Below are 18712 nucleotides of genomic sequence, written 5' to 3' on the forward strand. Positions count from 1 at the left end.
GTCAGTTTGGATGGGTAACAGCATCTCCTCCACAATCTCCATCAGCACAGGTGCACACAATGCTGTACGCTTAATCTTCTGCTCTACTTGCTTCATACTTATGACTGTGAAGCTAAGTACAGCTCCAAAGCCATATTTAAGTTTGCTGATGACACTATTGTTGCTGGCTCAATCAAAGGTGGCAACAAATCAGCATTTAGGAGAGAGATCAAAATCTGGCTGAGAGGTGCCACAACTTCTCACTCAATGTCAGCAAGACAAAGGAGCTGCTGATTATTGAGACTTCAGGAGGAGAAAACCAGAAGATGGTCTTCATTAGGAGATCAGAAGTGGAGAGGTTCAGCAACTTTAAATTCCTTGGTGTTATCATTTCAGAGAATCTTTCCTGGGTCCAGTTACAAAGGAAGCAGTGCGCAGCCTCGACTTTCTAAGGAGTTTGCAAAGATTTGGCATGCCATCTAAAACTTTGGCAAACTTCTTTAGATGTATCATGGCGAGTATATGTATCACAGCCTGGTATGGAAACACCTTGAATAGACAAGCATGCAAAAAATAGTGGATATGGTGCAGGGCATCATGGGTAAAGCCCTGCCCACCATTAAGCAGACACACATGAGCACTGTCGCAGAAAGCAGCATCCATCGTCAAAGCCCCTGCCATCCAGACCATACTCTCTTATCACTGCTGCCATCAAGAAGGTGGTGCAGGAGCCTCAGGACCCACACCATCAGGTTCAGGAACAGTTAATACCCCTCAGTAATCAGGCTCATGAACCAGATGGGATACCTTCATTCACCCCATCACTGAACAGATCCACAACCTAAGGACTGTCCATCTCATGTTCTCAATATTTATTATTTATTTACTATAATTTCTTCCTTCTTTATTTTTTATTTTCAGTTAGTTGTCTTTTACACTTTAGTTTTTTGTCTATCCTGTTGGGTCCAGTCTTTCATTGAATCACAATAAATACAACAAGAAAATGAATCTCAGGGTTATTTATGGTGATGTATATGTACTTTGATAATAAATTTACTTTGAACTTTAACTTTGATCATCAACTAACTACATTTTTGGAATGGTTCTAATCAACCAACTAGCATATAAAATGCCCCAGATGGAACAAGATACGTAATTACATCTTTCTCTTGTTAGTAATGGTGGATGGTACATGAAGTTGGTGATATTTCCTAATGTGATCTTATATTAAGAATAAATACCAAATTTCATGACCAAAATTCAGTGACCACTTTATTAGGTACACCTGTAACCCTGCTTGTTAATGCAAGTATCCTGTGGCGGCAACTCAATGCATAAAAACATGCAGATATAGTCAAGAAGTTCAGTTGTTATTCTGACCAAACATCAAAGTGGAGAAGAAATCTGATCTAACTGACTTTGATCGTGGAATGATTGATGGTGCCAGATGGGATGGTTTGAGTATCTCAGCAGCAGCTTGGAATTTTCACGCACAGCAGTCCCCAGACTCTATATTCTGGAGTTTAAAGGAAATGGTGTGAGAGTCAAAAAAACATTCAACGGGCAGCAGTTCTGTGGGAGAAAATGCCTTGTTAGTGAGAGAGATCAGAGGAGAATGGCCAGATTGATTCAAACTTATAACCCTGCATTACAACAGTAGCATCTCTGGATGCACAACACATCAGACCTTGAAGTGGATGGGCTACAGAAGCAGAAAACCACGAACATACACCGTGTGGCCACATTATTAGGTATAGGATGTATCTAATAAAGTGGCCAATGAGCATATGTCAGTGTTAATAACCCTGATTCTGACTGATATTTTTTAGATCCACAAATGGAGGGAAAGCGTCTGCTTTGAAAGTTGGCAATCCCATCGGTGCAGTATTTCCGCAGTCCTGCAGATTCCAAAGTGCCACCAACAGTGAGGATAAGACTTGTTGCTTATAAAACCAACTGAACTATAACATTTACCAGAGCCACAATGAAGTGCCTGTTGGCTCCTGTGTGGGTCATTTCATCATACACACGAAAAGTAGAGGTCAACACTTGCAGCAGGCACCTCCAAAGCAGCCACAGTATTGTGACAACAAACAATCGCAGCTCACAGCTCCCTGAAACAGGGGAGGATGAAGATGATTTAACAGGAAGATAAGCAGACTAACAAAGTAACGTGTACCTGTTCAGGGGACATTTGCATGGGGTTTTGAGTAGGTACGTTCCAATGAGACATGGAAAGGATGGTAAGGTACACAGGCTATTGGAAATTTAGTCAAAAAAAAAACAAGAGCTTATGAAAGGTTCAGAGAACTAGGTAATGATAGGAATCTAGGAAATTATGCTACCAGGAAGGAGTTTAAGACTGAAATTAGGAGAGCCAGAAGAAGCCATGAGAAGGCCTTGGCGAGCAGGATTAAGGAAAACCCCAAGGCATTCTACAAGTATGTGAAGAGCAAGAGGATAAGGTGTGAAAGAATAGGACCAATCAAGTGTGACAGTGGGAAAGTGTGTATGGAACCAGAGGAAATAGCAGAGGTACTTAATGAATACTTTACTTCAGTATTCACTACAGAAAAGGATTTTGACAATTGTAGGAATGACTTGAAGTAGACTGAAAAGCTTCAACATGTAGATATTTGAGGAAGAGGATTTGCTGGAGCTTTTCAAAAGCATCAAGTTGGAAAAGTCACCAGGACAGGACAGGACGTACCCCAGGATACTGGGGGAAGCGAGGAAGGAGATTGCTGAGCCTCTGGCAATGATCATTGCATCATCAATCAGGACAGGAGAGGTTCTGGAGGATTGGAGGGTTGCAGATGTTGTTCCCTTATTCACGAAAGGGAGTAGAGATAACCAAGGAAATTATACGCCAGTGAGTCTTACTTCAGTTGTTGGTAAGTTGATGGAAAAGATCCTGAGAGGCAGGATTTATGAACATTTGGAGAGGCATAATATGATTTGGAATAGTCAGCATGGCTTTGTTAAAAGCAGGTCGTGCCTTACGAGCCTGATTGAATTTTTTGAGGATGTGACTCTACACATTGATGAAGGTAGAGCCGTAGGTGTAGTGTATTTGGATTTTAGCAAGGCATTTGATAAGGTACCCCAATGCAAGGCTAACTGAGAAAGTAAGGAGGCATGGGATCCAAGGGGACCTTGCTTTGTGGATCCAGAACTGGCTTGCCCGCAGAAGTGGTTGTAGATGGGTCATATTCTGCATGGAGGCCAGTGACCAATGGTGTGCCTCAGGGACCTGTTCTGGGACCCCTACCCTTCGTGATTTTTCTAAATGACATGGATGAGGAAGTGGAGGGATGGGTTAGTAAATTTGCTGATGACACAAAGGTTGGGGTGTTGTGGACAGTGTGGAGGGCTGTCAGAGTTTACAATGGGACACTGACAGGATGCAAAACTGGGCTTAGAAGTGGCAGATGGAGTTCAACCCAGATAAGTGTGAGGTGGTTCATTTTGGTAGGTCAAATATAATGGCAGAATATAGCATTAATGATAAGACTCTTGGCAGTGTAGAGGATCAGAGGGATCTTAGGGTCCGAGTCCACAGGACACTCAAAGCTTCTACGCAGGTTGACTCTGTGGTTAAGAAGGCATACGGTGTATCAGCTTTCATTAATTGTGGGACTTAGTTTAGAGCTGAGAGGTAATGTTGCAGCTATACAAGACCCTGGTCAGACCCCACTTGGAGTACTGTGCTCATTTCTGGTCGCCTCACTACAGGAAGGACGTGGAAACTATAGAAAGGGTGCACAGGAGATTTACAAGGATGTTGCCTGGATTGGGGAGCATGTCTTATGAGAATAGGTTGAATGAACTTGGCCTTTTCTCCTTGGAGCGACAGAGGATGAGAGGTGACCTGATAAAGGTGTACAAGATGATGAGAGGCATTGATTTTGTGGATAGTCAGAGGCTTTTCCCCAGGGCTGAAATGACGAGCATGACAGGGCATAGTTTTAAGGTGCTTGGAAGTAGGTACAGAGAAGATGTCAGGGGTACGTTTTTTGATGCAGAGAGCGGTGAGTGGGTGGAATTGGCTTCTGGCAGTGGTGGTGGAGGTGAAAATGGTAGGATCTTTTAAAAGACTCCTGGATGGCTACATGGAGCTTAGAAAAATAGAGGGCTATGGGTAAGGCCTAGGTAGTTCTAAGGTAGAGACATGTTCGGCACAGCTTTGTGGGCCGAAGGGCCTGTATTGTGCTGTAGCTTTTCTATGTTTCTACATTAAAGAATGTTACTGATAACAACTGCTCAATGCCCTTGACAACGTTCCAGCTTGCAAGCATAAAGGATTTGCTGTGTATATGCTGGGCAAATGGTCGCACCCACCTTTTCCGCAGAGACACAAGTCTCTCACCACTCCCACTAAACAAGAATTGCAAATGAATACACAAGGAAAATGAACAGTCTCCTTTAAAAATAATGCCAGGCAGCACAATAACGTAGCGCTTTACAGTGCCAGCAAACACCAGCTGGTGTTCGATTTCCAAAGCTTTCCATGTGGTCTTCCACTAGGTGCTCTGGTTCTCCCTACATTCCAACAACACACGGGTTAGGGTGAGTGAGGAGTGAGTCGTGAGCATGCTCTGTTGGTGCCGGAAGTACTGTGACAACTGGGGGCTGCCCAGCACGATCTTCACTGATTTCATTTGATGAAACAATGTATTTCACCATATGCTTCAATATACATGTGACAAATAAAGGCAATCTTTTTTTAGTCTGCAATGAACCTTTGCTAGTCATGCACACTGGACCACAGTAAGAAGGTATAACTGAACCACACTGCAGCAATCACAATTCATTCAGGCTATTTCCATCTTCAGCATTAAAGGGTTTTCATGGAAAAGTTCACTCTGCGTACCATACCACAGAATACCAAGGATGCTAGAAAGCTGAAAACAAAGAAAATACTAAAGAGGCGCCTGCAAACTTGAAATAATCAGCAAGTGCAACAGCAGTTACTATTCGTAGCCCTTTCCATTTAAGCACATAAGTAGTAGGTCACTCAGCCTGCCTGGCCATTCAATACGTTCATATATGACCTGCTAAGGCCTTGGCTCCTCTGTTGTGCCACTGGCCACAGAACATCATTCCTCAATCTTTGAAAATCCAGCAGTAACATAGTCTCTCAAAGGTAGAAATTGCCAGAGATTCTTCATCTTCGGGAAAAGTTGGTTTTGGGTGACTGCCCCTAAACATGTATCTATGGCCCCTAATACTAGACCAACACACACCCACAAGTAGAATCATCTCAATAACTACCTTGTCATGCCCCCTCAGGATCTCGTATGTTTAAATGAGATCACCCTTGTTCTTCTGAACTCCAAACAATATAAATTTAATTTATTTAGCCACTTATGACATGAAAAGAATTAGCTGACAGAATTTCTTTTGGACTACCTGCAGTGTCAGAATATGCTTTAATTTATGTAAGAATTACAATTAAATATATTCTCAGACAAGCAAACTACCAATTCCACAATGAAAAGGTCTGTTTTACAAATCATTTCAAAACTCATTTTTGTTTCCAGAATGAGCAGACAGCAAAGGAATGTCTTCTACCCTTGGCCCAAGTTCTGATCTCAATTAAGTCAACTATAGTTAATGTACACTATTGGAACACACTATACTAGTGCCATATTGCTGATGTTCAGTGAATGAAGTTAACTTTCAACAGCTCTACTGAAGAGGTAAATGGATTAAAAAAAAGTTCATTTGTGAAACTAGATGTAATCCATCTCTTCTAAGAGCTAACAAATGCAATTTAACCACAAGGAATTTGACATAATTTGTATTAAAATGTTACCACAGCCAAACAGACTAAAAACCAAAAATCTGATTGGGCCAGTGCCAATTTTAGTAATTTTAGATAATTGTGACTTACAGAGTACTTGTACAGTTAAATTGTTCTTCCATCAATAGCAAAAAAATTAGGGAAACAGAGAAACCAGTGGGTCACTTTGCCAAGGCTGTTGTTCGGGGTGTGGAAGGGTAGTGGCAACAATCATTAAGTGGCTGTCAGTATACTTTGGATCTGGAGATCAGCTCCACATGTTAAGTAGTCAGGCAAAGGCAGAGGGAGAGTGGGAGCAGAGACTAATTTAAAGTTTGATTTAGATTATCCAAATAATGAAGAGCCTTGGACACTTAATCCTTCAGTGTGTTGTCAGAGATTAAACTAACATGAAAAGAAGTCCAATTCATCACTGGTGAACATAGCTGCAAAAAGATCTTAAGACAGGAAAAAAAGAAAACGAGCCTTTTCTGGCAGCCTTCATCTGCCAGAAGTCAATAGATTCATTCAGCACAGCATTCCTGACAAAACATTTCAAGGCATTTTGAATAAATCCTTTCAGATAAGCCCATCACACAGGATATACCCTGCATTCACCAATCAAGCTTAAAGGCCTTGCAGATTTACCTGAATCACACAAACATTTTTCAAGTTTGCTTTACAGAGATCATCCATACTTCCATAATCAATAGTCTGGAACTGCTATTACTTCGTTTTCTTTCCTACAGTACTAAGGAAACCAGCAGTCCAGAACAGAAACCCTTGTGAGGGGGTTGAAAGGTACTTCTATTGACAGAAAGAATTTAAAATTTGGCAACATAGATACAAAATGATCAGAAAATTTTAATTCAGAGTGAAGCAATTTCTTTATCGAGACAGCAAAGAGAACACTGAATTCAGTTATGCCATCCAGCAGTTGAAATAAGTAGCAGAAATGTATTGAAGAGGAAGACAGATACACAAAAATGGTAGAAAGGCACAGAAACTCTTATTGATAGGATTAGATCAATAGCTCAATGCTTCCATTCAATATCAGGGAAATGTATACAATATACAACTTGAAATTCTTGTTCTTCACAGACATCTACGAAAACCCTAATGTCCCAAAAAATGAATGATCGTGAAATGATAGAACCCCAAAGCCCCCCCCCACGCACAGCAGCAGCAAAGCAACAATCCTCCACACTTACTTCAGCAAAACAGCATCAGCACCCTCCACCCACCAAGTAAACAACAGCAAAAGTCCCAAGAGAGGCCATGATCTGCAGTACAACAGTTCACCCAACAATTTGACATACCACAGGCTCCGTCTCTCCCCAATAAAGGGACAGAGAGGTGTCACCAATTCACAGCGAAGGGAGACAAAAACAAAACAAACTCGCTCATTTACAACAAAAGTCTGCTGCGTCACTCTTTCTTGCACCCCGAGTTCTCTGATTCGAGAATTGGCAACAAATTCTCCCCCACCAACGAGAGAGAGAAAACGATTCATCAAGTACAGAGCCCCCGGCAGCCAATCCATTGTCCCCGATGTTCCGTTTTCTCCCACAGCGCTTGAGTCGGCAGCATTGGCATAGATTCGGCTGGTGCTATAATGGCAATACACTACCACGCCACCCATAAATATTATGTTCTTTGGGATCTGTCAGAAGTGCTTAACAAAATGTTTTTAACATTTATAAAGTCACAGAGTCTGGAATTAGGTCAGTCACTTGTCTCTCTAAACAGACTGTGCACATTCCCACTCTCTTTAGCTCAAAGCCTCGAAGAAATGCAATATCCTCACCAATTCCTGGGAGTCCATAGCCCATGACAGGTTAAAGAGGAAGGAGTGCTGGAGAGAACAGAAGACTGTACATCAGGTCACACAGAAGGCCTGTGCAAGTGGTGGGACCAGCGTGTCATCGCACGAACTACTCAGCTGCCTACCTTATCACTCACCACCTGCCCCAGCTGTGGAAGAGCCTGCAGTTCCTCAGCAGTCATGTAACGCAAGGGGAAATGAATGACCAAAATTTACAGGCTCTTTCAGGCCACTGACTGTCCAGCAGCCTTCATACCACATTCGTATTTCACTCTCCCCAGTCTCTATAAACTGGGAACAATCTACCTTTCAAACCACCATCTTTGGGCATAAGCCAGAGTATATGGGGAAAACCCATACAGTATTGTCACAGGAAGAACAAGTAAAGGCTACACTTGTGGTGAGGATTGGGTCTGGGTTGTTGGAGCTTCACTCTCAGTGTTACTCTGTAAATCATCCTCAATCCAGATGAACCAATTAAATAGTAGAGGTACGGGGAGGGGAGGGCTTGTTTTGCTGTTGTTTTCTTGCTTGTTGTGATCTGTGTTGTTCTGCTGAACATCATGGGCTTGGTATGTTGACATCAGAATGTGTGGCGCCCCCCCAGCACATTCTTAAATTGTGTTTTAGGAATAACGCAAACTGTATGTTTCCATGTACGTGTGATAAATAAACTTGAATCTTGAGACAGTTTCTTGATAGTACATCTCTGAAACCTTATGCCCAGAACTAACAGCATTCATAGCAGACGGTCTGTATCAAGAATATATCAACTCCTTCTAATATTTCAAATTCTCACAACTTTGACAAAGAATCCAAAAGCCAGTAAACAGTGATTACAGATGTAACTGGGTACCAATGTTCCTTAGATTCAGGATCAGTTCCTGAAGATTGGAGAGTGGCTAATGTTATCCCACTTTTCAAGAAGGGAGGGAAGGAGAAAACTGAGAACTATCGTCGTGGGGAAGATGCTTGAGTCCATTATTAAGGACTTGATGGCAGTAATAGGATTAGGCTGAGCCAGCATGGATTTACCAAGGGCAAATCATGCTTGACTAATCTGTTGGAGTTTTTTGAGGGTGTAACAAGGATGTTAGACGAGGGTAAGCCAGTTGTGTACCTAGATTTTCAGAAGGCATTCGATAAGGTGCCACATAGGAGATTGGTGAGTAAAATCAGAGCTCATGGCATTGGGGGCAGGGTTTCAACATGGATAGAAAACTGGTTGGCAGATAGAAAGCAAAGGGTAGCAGTGAATGGGTGTTTCTCGGACTGGCTGGAGGTGACTAGTGGGGTACCACAGGGCTCTGTATTGGGACCACAGCTCTTTGTGATTTATGTCAACGATTTAGATGAGGGCATTGAAAACTATATCAGCAAGTTTGCTGACAATACTAAACTGGGTGGCAGTGTGACATGCGAAGAGGACGTTAGGAGAATACAAGGAGACTTGGATAGGCTGGGTGAGTGGGCAGATACTTGGCAGATGTCATTCAATGTGAATAAATGCGAAGTTATCCACTTTGGAAGCAGGAACAAGAGGGCAGAGTATTGTCTGAACGGTGTAGAGTTAGGTAAGGGAGAAATGCAAAGAGACCTAGGAGTCCTAGTTCACCAGTCAATGAAGGTGAATGAGCAAGTGTAACAGGCAGTGAAGAGGGCAAATGGAATGTTGGCCTTTATTACAAGGGGAATTGAGTACAAGAGCAAGGATGTCCTTTTGCATTTGTACAGGGCCCTGGTGAGACCACACCTGGAATATTGTGTACAGTTTTGGTCTCCAGGTTTAAGGAAGGACATTCTGGCAGTTGAGGAAGTGCAGCGTAGATTCACTAGGTTGATTCCTGGGATGGCAGGGCTGTCTTACGCAGAGAGATTGGAGAGATTGGGCTTGTACACACTGGAATTGAGGAGATTGAGAGGGGATCTGATTGAAACGTTTAAGATAATTAAAGGATTTGATAGGATTGAGGCAGGAAATATGTTCCAGATGTTCGGAGAGTCCAGTACCAGAGGGCATGGATTGAGAATAAGAGGTCAGTTATTTAAAACAGAGTTGAGGAAGAGCTTCTTCTCCCAGAGAGTTGTGGAGGTGTGGAATGCACTGCCTCGGAAGACGGTGGAGGCCAATTCTCTGGATGCTTTCAAGAAGGAGCTAGATAGATATCTGATGGATAGGGGAATCAAGGGATATGGGGACAAGGCAGGGACTGGGTATTGATAGTGAATGATCAGCCATGATCTCAGAATGGCAGTGCAGACTCGAGGGGCTGAATGGTCTACTTCTGCACCTATTGTCTATTGTCTAATGTCCACTGCTGGGCATGGTGCAATAACCTAGAGAGTCTATTGCATGTCTCAGGAAAGGCAGCTGTTAAATTATTAACACTAAAACTTGCTCTCTTCATAATGACCCACATTTCGTTAGAGTACAGTTGATGCTTCCGTTATCTCAATGCTTAACACTAGCCGAGTTCAAGTGTTCACCTTCAACTAACTGGTAAACTAAAGACTTATATTGATTAGCTGTCCAATGATGACGAGAAGAAAACTGTGCGAGAGAGTTTTTAAATTGGAAAAACCATTGCACTAGGCAGTTACACTCTTTAGACCTTGGAAATCCGGACTAGAGATCACAATTGGGGAGTTCCTTGGCTGCAGTGGATGCCCATGACTACTTCTGTGGCTTATCAGGCAGTCTGCTCTCCACAAGGCATTACAGAACTGCCTTCTTCACCAGTGGATCTCACTTGATCTTATCTGCCTAGTCACCAGAGCTGACTGCACATGTTATCTCACTGGTATAAGGGGACAACCGGCTACCCTCACCTGGTTTAGCCCACCTGTACTGGGTAGTGGGCACTGTTGCATGCAAACAGCTTCCTGGAGATACAGGTTACAGCTGAGTGCCCAGTGAGTGAGCTGCCCCAGAATGGACATGACAAGCCCCTTCACCAGAGGTACTATCCCTCCCTGGATTTGCATAACAACCCCATTTCTTAAATGGTCCTCTGAGTGCAGACTGCACAATGCAATTACTTTGTGTTTAAGTGGCTATTGTTTACATAAAAATCACAGAATTACAGTGACCCAGGAGGCCATCTCACATCAGCAATCGCAATACAGCAAGGCAACCCCTTTCTGCTGTTATCCTCTATCATAGTGGTCACCAACCTTTTTAAGCCCAAGATCCCCTACCTCGGCCTTAGTAAAAGGCAAGATCGACCCCAGATCAATTAGTTACACGCATGTGCACCAGGGCAGAAAAGACCGGAAGTAAAACCCCGCAACCCGGAAGTAGAAAAAAATGTATAAACACCAGGGGTGCCCACACTTTTTTGCACCGCAGACCTGTTTAATATTGACAATATTCTTGCAGACCGGCCGACAAGGGTGGGGAGGGGGTGGAGTTAAATATGACCAGAATACACCAATACTCGAAGCAGGTTCCTTATATCCAGTCTATTCTGCAATTTAGTTTTCGCAGCTCTTGGCAGTTAGCTTCTGTCCCGCTTGCTCATGTTTTTTCCGCTGAAAAATTTCAACGCGGTTGTCTTTTAAGTGCAGGGTGCTTGGACTCAGAGTACCGAAGCAGCTTTGAGGGCTTCATTGCCTCATTTGACAGCCTCCTGGCCCGAACTGCGGCCTCCCGCCCGCCTGCCGCCAGACGCCTTGGCCAGGTGTGGCTGGTCGTGGGTGGGGTGAGAGGACAAAATCAGGGCCGGTGGTCCCCATACTGGGGCCGCGGCGGTCGCAGTCCGGAGAGAGCGACCGGCCAAGCGAGGAGCGCGACAGGGCGCGTGCCCCCATTGTAGTATCTATCGGCTGACAAAAGTTTATTTCAGTAGATCGCAGCGAGGTAGCGGCTCCGCTACTTACGAAACCTTCAGCCCGAATTAGGTCGTCCGCGAAAATTTTAGCACTGGGTTCCCCACGGACATTCGGTGTGGTAAACTGGTATAGAGGCAGCGCCCATCTGTCCGTGCTCCAGGCCGGTAGCAACAGCACTTCCTGCCGGCCCCGCGAAGCCAACCAGTGATCCCTGGCGCGAGGGTGTCACTGCATTTAGGCAACTGATGACCTCGTGTGGGTTCAAGTTCAACAGTGGGCGTGACAGGGAATGAGGAAAGGTGCAGCTGACTCATATTGTTTCCTCCCCGCCCGCTGGTTGGGGACCACTGAAGTACACTGTGTAGTGCGGGGGGGGGGGGGGGGGGCTACATGCATGTGCACTGGGCAGAAAGAACGGAACTAAAACCCTGCAACCCAGAAACAATCTCTCAACAGTATTTGTGTATTTATTTTTCAGTTTTTTTTCGGGATCTACTGGAAAAGTCTCAAAGATCGACTAGTCGATCGTGATTGACGGGTTGGCGACCACTACTCTATCACTACAAATTCCCACTCAGCACTTCTCCAATTCCTATCTTTGTAAGTTCTGATAGACTACAACCCCAGAGAGTTCCAGATAACAACTGTGTACAGAAGTTTTTCTCTGAATTTCCAACCATGACTAAAAAATCAAATCACAGATCATTGAATGGCCACAGCTTTGTCTGATGGCTGGCTGAGGGAAAAATATCGGCATGGACTGGAATCAATACCAGTGAATATGCTGCCAATGCAATTCAATGGGGATAAGGTAAAGAGGAGACGCAATCTATAAGCATGAAGGGAAATGTTCTAAGAGTTCTTTTATGTGCTTCTTCAGATTGTATTGTAGGACCATGGACAATCCACTGGCTATAACATCTCATATGAGTAATGCTGTGCTCCCCCTGTACTCCAAAACAGTAGCAGTCAACAGTACAAGTCTTGGAGTACAATGAACTTTGAAAATTTGCATGATGCCTTCTTGCACTAAAGGCCAGAGTTCCAACCTGAGGTCCACAGACCCCTTGGTTAATGGCAGGGGTCTACAGGAACACTGTTGGGAACCCCTGATTCAAGACCTTCGATGCATTCTACTGGGAAGGAATCAGAAAGCCTCATAGATGGTTCAGAAGGCCAACAAGGAACAATAAAGCCCCCAGTTTCAAAGTGGAAAACATAAAGCTGCCTATAAAAGGGCATCAATCTGCAATGTAACCTTCAGGATTGCCTGCTGTAATAAACAGCATATTGGTGTGTAACTGAGAGAAAGAAAAAGCTTTATGTATCTAACCATTTTTGTAAAATGTGGTTCATTTACGGTATAAAAGGTTCATCAGAATATTTGCCTAATTCTCAAACTAAAGCGCTGTCATCCTTAAATAGCGTGCTTTCTATGGTCCAACAAGCACGTGGACATTAAGTACTCCTCCTCCAGGGACACCCAGGCACAGACATATCTACAAAAGAGGGGCAGGCATTGGCCCCTGCTTTAGGAGTCGACCAAAAGAAAAGGAAACCTAACAACAAGGGGGAACCTGTTGCTATTGCCTGCCTTCCCTATATTTCCATGGTTTCTGGAAGGATCACTAGGATCCTGAATTAGCACCATCCACAATCCTGTAAGGAAGCTCAAATCCCAGTTTATGCTGGTCAAAAATGTCCTGGGACTCAGGACGGTTGGTGTTTACAGGATTCCCTGTGAATGCGGAGCAGCACATATCGGCCAGACGGTGCACGGTGGAAACCTGCATCAAGGAGCATAGGAAGTGTATCCACGTGGGTTGCCTGGAGAAATCGGTGGTAGCAGAACATTACATACTCAATGATTGATTTTGACGGCACAAAACTACTGTGAAGTGCCAAAGGCTTTTGGGACCATTTGGTGAAAGAAGCCAATGAGATAAGACTATAGAATAAGAATTTTAACAAAAATGAAGGTTTTGTTCCAAGAAAAAACTGAAATACGATTTTAAGCAAGGTGGGACAACAGAAACCTGACTGGTTGCGGACTAACCAATCAGGAGAGACAGCCACTTGGCATGCCTAGGCATCATCCCTGATAAAGATGGCAGAGTTTGTCATTGCAACATCGGTTAAAATCGACACCTGTACCCAGCTGGAAGCCTAAGAAGAGTTTATGTGTCATACACCCCAGGAAATCACTGGATCCTGTTTTCAATAAACCAATTGTTTGGAATCAGATGACTTTGCCTGGTACGTCATGGCAAGGTGTGTCTGCACCTATGCTTCTCCCTGTCCCTGCCACTCCTCGTCTGTCACCTTTCCCAAACCCCTCCCATGGTGCTTTTGCATTACCCATGGAGATGCTTTTCTTCATTAACCTGGATAACTAATGACCATAAATCAAGTTGTTGCAGTAATCTCAAAACTCACTGGGAGTGGGGTGGCATATGTCCAATACAAAGTGAATTGCCTGCAGATTTGCCAGTGGGAATAAAGTTTTACAGTCGCATAACATTTTAATTTTCCAGTTGTAAATAATGATAAAATTTGAAGGACAGATTGATTTATTTTAGAATTCATAATTTAAATGAGATTGAAACAAATCTACTATAGCTTCTGAACTTTAAATCACCTCAATTACATTGTGGCTCCTTGCCTGTAAAGTATGTTTTAAACCAGAAATGTGTCAAAATTATGCGTTATATATTGCAGAAACAAGAACTTTTTTTGTCCATTTCCCTATTTGTGACCAGTTACAGTTGTTGCCAGTTTACTGCCACCAGACTGAAATCTCAAAAGGTTATCTTTTGTTGCTACATATTGATATGACTGCTTATTTTAATATAATAATACCAGTAACAGGGACTGGTGCTAATATTATTTTGTGATTATGTGCTGGGTCGTAACTACATGTGCTATGTGTAACTATAGCATATGGACTGTGTTTTCCACCTTGGCCCCAGAGGAACATTTTGTTATACATGTATATAACTGAATGACAATAAACTTGGACTTGAAATTCTGAATTCCTACTTTTACTGTTGTTCCTTGATTTAAATTACTCAATAACTCAGTCTTTAAGATCAAAGAAATGATGATCATCAGACTATTTGGCATAGCCTGAATCAGAATCAGGTTTAATATCACTGACATACATTGTGAAATGTATTGTTTTGTGGCAACAGTACAATGCAGTACATAAAATAAACACTATAAATTACAATATGAAATATATATAAAAACATTAAATGAGGTAAGTAGCAAATAAGAGCCCGTACTCTGGCTTTGTTTGACATTACACCAAGATACTACTTCAATAAGCACAATAAAGCAGATAGAGCCATTATTAATCTTTAGACCACATGAGCTCCTCAAGAACAGATGAATGAGAAACATAGCTTACAGACTTTGGAGTGATATATAACATTAAACTAACAGGTACCTTTGTTGGTAAGGCATTGAACACTTTTTCCACAAAATTACTCTGCCAAGATGGTGCTCACCTCATCTGACTCATCAGACAGAGTCTTCAGCAACATGGGAAATAGTCCGTCCGTGTGCCAGAACATCTGCAATGTAGACAGAGGTGTGTCAGATTCTTTATTGACAGCCTTTCCTCAGCTAAACTCATTGCAGCTTCAATTCCGATTACTTTAGCTACATTATTTCTATCCGACACTCAGATGGGCAGACATTCAAAGTACCAAGTTCCATTTACACGTTATTTCCACCAATAAAACTGTCCTTAAGAGGACAATGATTGTTTACTTTCAGTAGTGCGTCCTGGAGATTTTACAGAACACAGGTGCAATGAGATGGAGAAGGGAGGAAGCAGATGAAGGTGGGGTGGGTGGGGGGAAATAGGGGAATGAAGAGAGACCAGTGGCTGGAAGGTGAACTGTTCTATTCTGTTCCCTGCCCCCTCCCCCCCCCCCAACACCAGAGACCACATGAATACATTTGGAGGATTTAAAAAAAGGCGGATCCATTGACCTGAAACTAGAGCAGTTTAACACTCGTAGGAATATGCAGATGCTCCCATTACAATGGAGTTGTAAGTGCAGACAGAATCTCAGGAGAACTCAGTCTGAGCAGTTGAAATGAGAAAATGCAGAGCTGCTGAGAACCCTGTGCTGTTCCATCTCTGCACTATTAGTATATTTCTCCCTCACACAAATGCTCTTGGCAACTTTTACAGAGTTTCCTGTACATTAAGTTCCCTGGATTCATAAATTTCTTATATAATCTATAATTAGAAAGAAACTAACATTTATACAATAACCAACATGCTCAGGAAGTCCAAAAATGGACTTCAACCAATGAAAAGCTCTGTGAAATTCTGCTTGAAATACACTTGTACAAAGGTTCTATGTCTCAATTGATAAATGCTGAATAAGAGTTTCAAATCAAATTAAACTGACAAGCAATTCAACTCACCAAATGCAGAACTTGTTAGTTATAAACATCACTTCATATTCCATCTGGTTGGCCTCCAATATGATGGAATAAATATTGATTTCTCAAAAATTCCACACACACCCCATTCTCTCCTTTTTCATTTTCCATTCTGGTTACCCTCTCATCCCTTCTCTTTTCCTCACCTGCCCATCACCTCCTTCTAGTGCCTCCCCTAATACTTTCTCCCATGATCCATTGTCCTCTATGATCAGATTCCTCTTTCAAAAGAGGCCTTTTGCCTCTTCCACCTATCAATTCCAAGCTTCTTACTTCACTCTCCCTCCCTATCCACCCACCTTGCCCCTCACCTGGTATCACTTATCACCTGCCAGCTTGTACCCCTTCTCCTTCCCCTTCCCCAACCTTCTTATACCGGCTGCTGCCCCCTTTCTTTCCTGTCCTGATGGAAGTTCTCTGCCCAAAACATCAACTGTTTACTTCCTTCCACAGATTCAGGCCAACTTGCTGAGTTTCTCCTACATTTTTTGTGTCTTGCTCAAGATTTCCAGCCTGTGCAAAATCTCTGTTTGTGAACTTCAATTAATATTTTGATGTGAGAAAGCCATAACATCTGACAAACAAGTGACATTCTCTCACCAGATATCCTATTTTAGCATTGTTAATGAAGGAATAAATCTGATCAGGCCTCTTGATAACCTCTCTACCTATCAAAACAATGGAGTGATAACTTTTTCCCTGTCTCCTCAGAGTAAATGGAGCATTGGTTTAAAAGCTCAAAAGCAACACATTCGATAGTTCAGAAGAATTATATTTCTTATATTAGGGCAGCACAATAGTGTAGTGGTTAGTGTAATGCTATTACAATGGTAGCTGTAAAATCGAAATTCAATTTTCACTATTCTCTGTAAGGAGTTTGTACATTCTCCCCGTGACCACATGGGTTTCCTCTGAGTGCTCTGGTTTCCTTCCACATTCCAAGATATATGGTTAGAGTTAGTGAGTTGTGGGCATGCTATGTTGGTGCCAGAAATACGGCGACACTTGCAGACTGCCTAGCACAATCCTCGTAGATTTAATTTAATGCAAACAACCATGTTTTGATTTACGCGTAACAAATAAAGCTAATCTTTTAGAATGCCACTTAGCTCACAAAAGGTTTGGACAGGTTCCGGCATATTACTACTTACTTCTTTAAAACCAACTTTATTTCAGCTGAGTTTCAGTTGAGATCTGGGAAAAGACTGGTTATTAAATTCCACAGCAGACTGACTATTCTGCATTGTGGCTACTTTCTTCATCTGTGGTAAAAATACATGTATTTCTACCAAACTGAACACACTTGTACAAAGGTTCAATACTTCTTCTGATAAATATTTAATAGGAATTTCAAATCAAATTAAACTGACAAGCAATTCAACTTACCAAAATCTGAACCTGTTAATTATAAGCCATGTACTGAAAATGCAATTTAATAGAAACTTCCCAATAAAGCAAAGGGAAAAAGCTTGAGGCTTCTTATCTCACAACTCAGGGACATGGTTAAATCTCATATATCTAAGATCAAAGCATGTTCTTTTTTTGAAACTGAATGGCAGCTCCCTGATGGGATCAACCTTTGACACAGTTTTTATAGATTTTGTGGTACTTCAATCAGAACACACTCATCTCATTTGTAAAGCAATTCTGGGTCAATTACAGCTGTATTTGGTCACAAGATAGAATAGCACAGAGGGACTAAGCACCAACAATTAGATCAGATTCCTGTTAAAATTCAGTGCATTTGCTTTCTGTTTGCCTCAATGCATAAGCATGGGTCACTTTTAATGTGAACAAATTTATTCAAAATATTTGGGTAATGCATCAGTTGGGTTGTGTTAATAACCCTGCTACCTTTAAATTAGATGCTTTCATGTTGATGTCCTTCCAAAAGTTCAGCAAATAAACCAAGACGACATACGAGTGTCATCCTTTAATTTTGTGCATACAGAGTATCTTCATCTTTCCAATACCCTCATCAACAATCCTCTCCTTCAGTATCATCAAAAACTGATCTAACCAAATGAACACATTTTAGCATGATACATCAAGTTCTTGGTCTTTATTCAAATCATTAATAGCCTAAAGGATAGAACCACTAGATTATCAACTGAACTGACATTGACACTGGCACAACTGAGTCTCTCACTATTCAGCCACTGAGTTCTTCCAGCACATTATATGTTGCTGCAGATTCCAGCATTTGCAGTCTTGTGTCTCGTGTTCAGGAACAGCTAATATCCTTCAATTGTCAGGCTTCTGAACTGGCATGGATACCCACACCCATCTCAACTCTGAACTAATTTGACAACCTAAGAACTCATTTTCAAAGACTCTACAATTCAAATTTACAGTGTTAGTTATTTTTATTTGCCAATTTATCTTTTTCTGCACATTGGTTGGTTGTCAGTCTTGTTTATGTATAGATTTTCATAAATGTTATTGTATTTCTTTATTTCCTATGAAAACCTGCAAGAAAATGAATCACAAGGCATTTATGGTTACTTTGATGTATGTACTTTGATAATAAATTTACTTTGACTCCACAAGTCAAGGACATCCTATGGGAGCACAAGACACCAGCAGACCTGATTTTAAAAATACAAGTTTTCTGCAGAGAGCAACGGAATACTCTGCACTTTCCAAGTACATTGCACTACAAACAACACCAAAGAGGATCTACAGTGCAGACCATGCGGAAAAAGCAGCTTGCTTGATCGGTATCCCAACTGCATTCTAAACATTCCTCCCCTCCACCACCAATCAAGTGAGGACACAAATTGTAACCTCCATAAGACCCCACCAAAGCAGACTTCAACAGCACTTCTAAA

At 42.2% G+C, this 18712-nt stretch overlaps 1 protein-coding gene across 2 annotated transcripts in view; it reads right to left on the reverse strand.

Annotated features, from left to right (window-relative positions):
- The window catches only part of vac14 (vac14 homolog (S. cerevisiae)), a 496659-nt gene that overhangs the window by 330578 nt on the left and 147369 nt on the right, over window positions 1-18712 (reverse strand). For both annotated transcript variants that reach the window (XM_059992522.1, XM_059992521.1), the window contains one exon: window positions 14930-14995. In XM_059992522.1, the coding sequence (XP_059848505.1) occupies window positions 14930-14995 (66 nt within the window). The remainder of the gene's footprint in view (window positions 1-14929; window positions 14996-18712) is intronic.

Source organism: Hypanus sabinus, chromosome 17 (genome assembly GCF_030144855.1).
Source record: "Hypanus sabinus isolate sHypSab1 chromosome 17, sHypSab1.hap1, whole genome shotgun sequence".
NCBI lineage: Eukaryota > Metazoa > Chordata > Chondrichthyes > Myliobatiformes > Dasyatidae > Hypanus > Hypanus sabinus.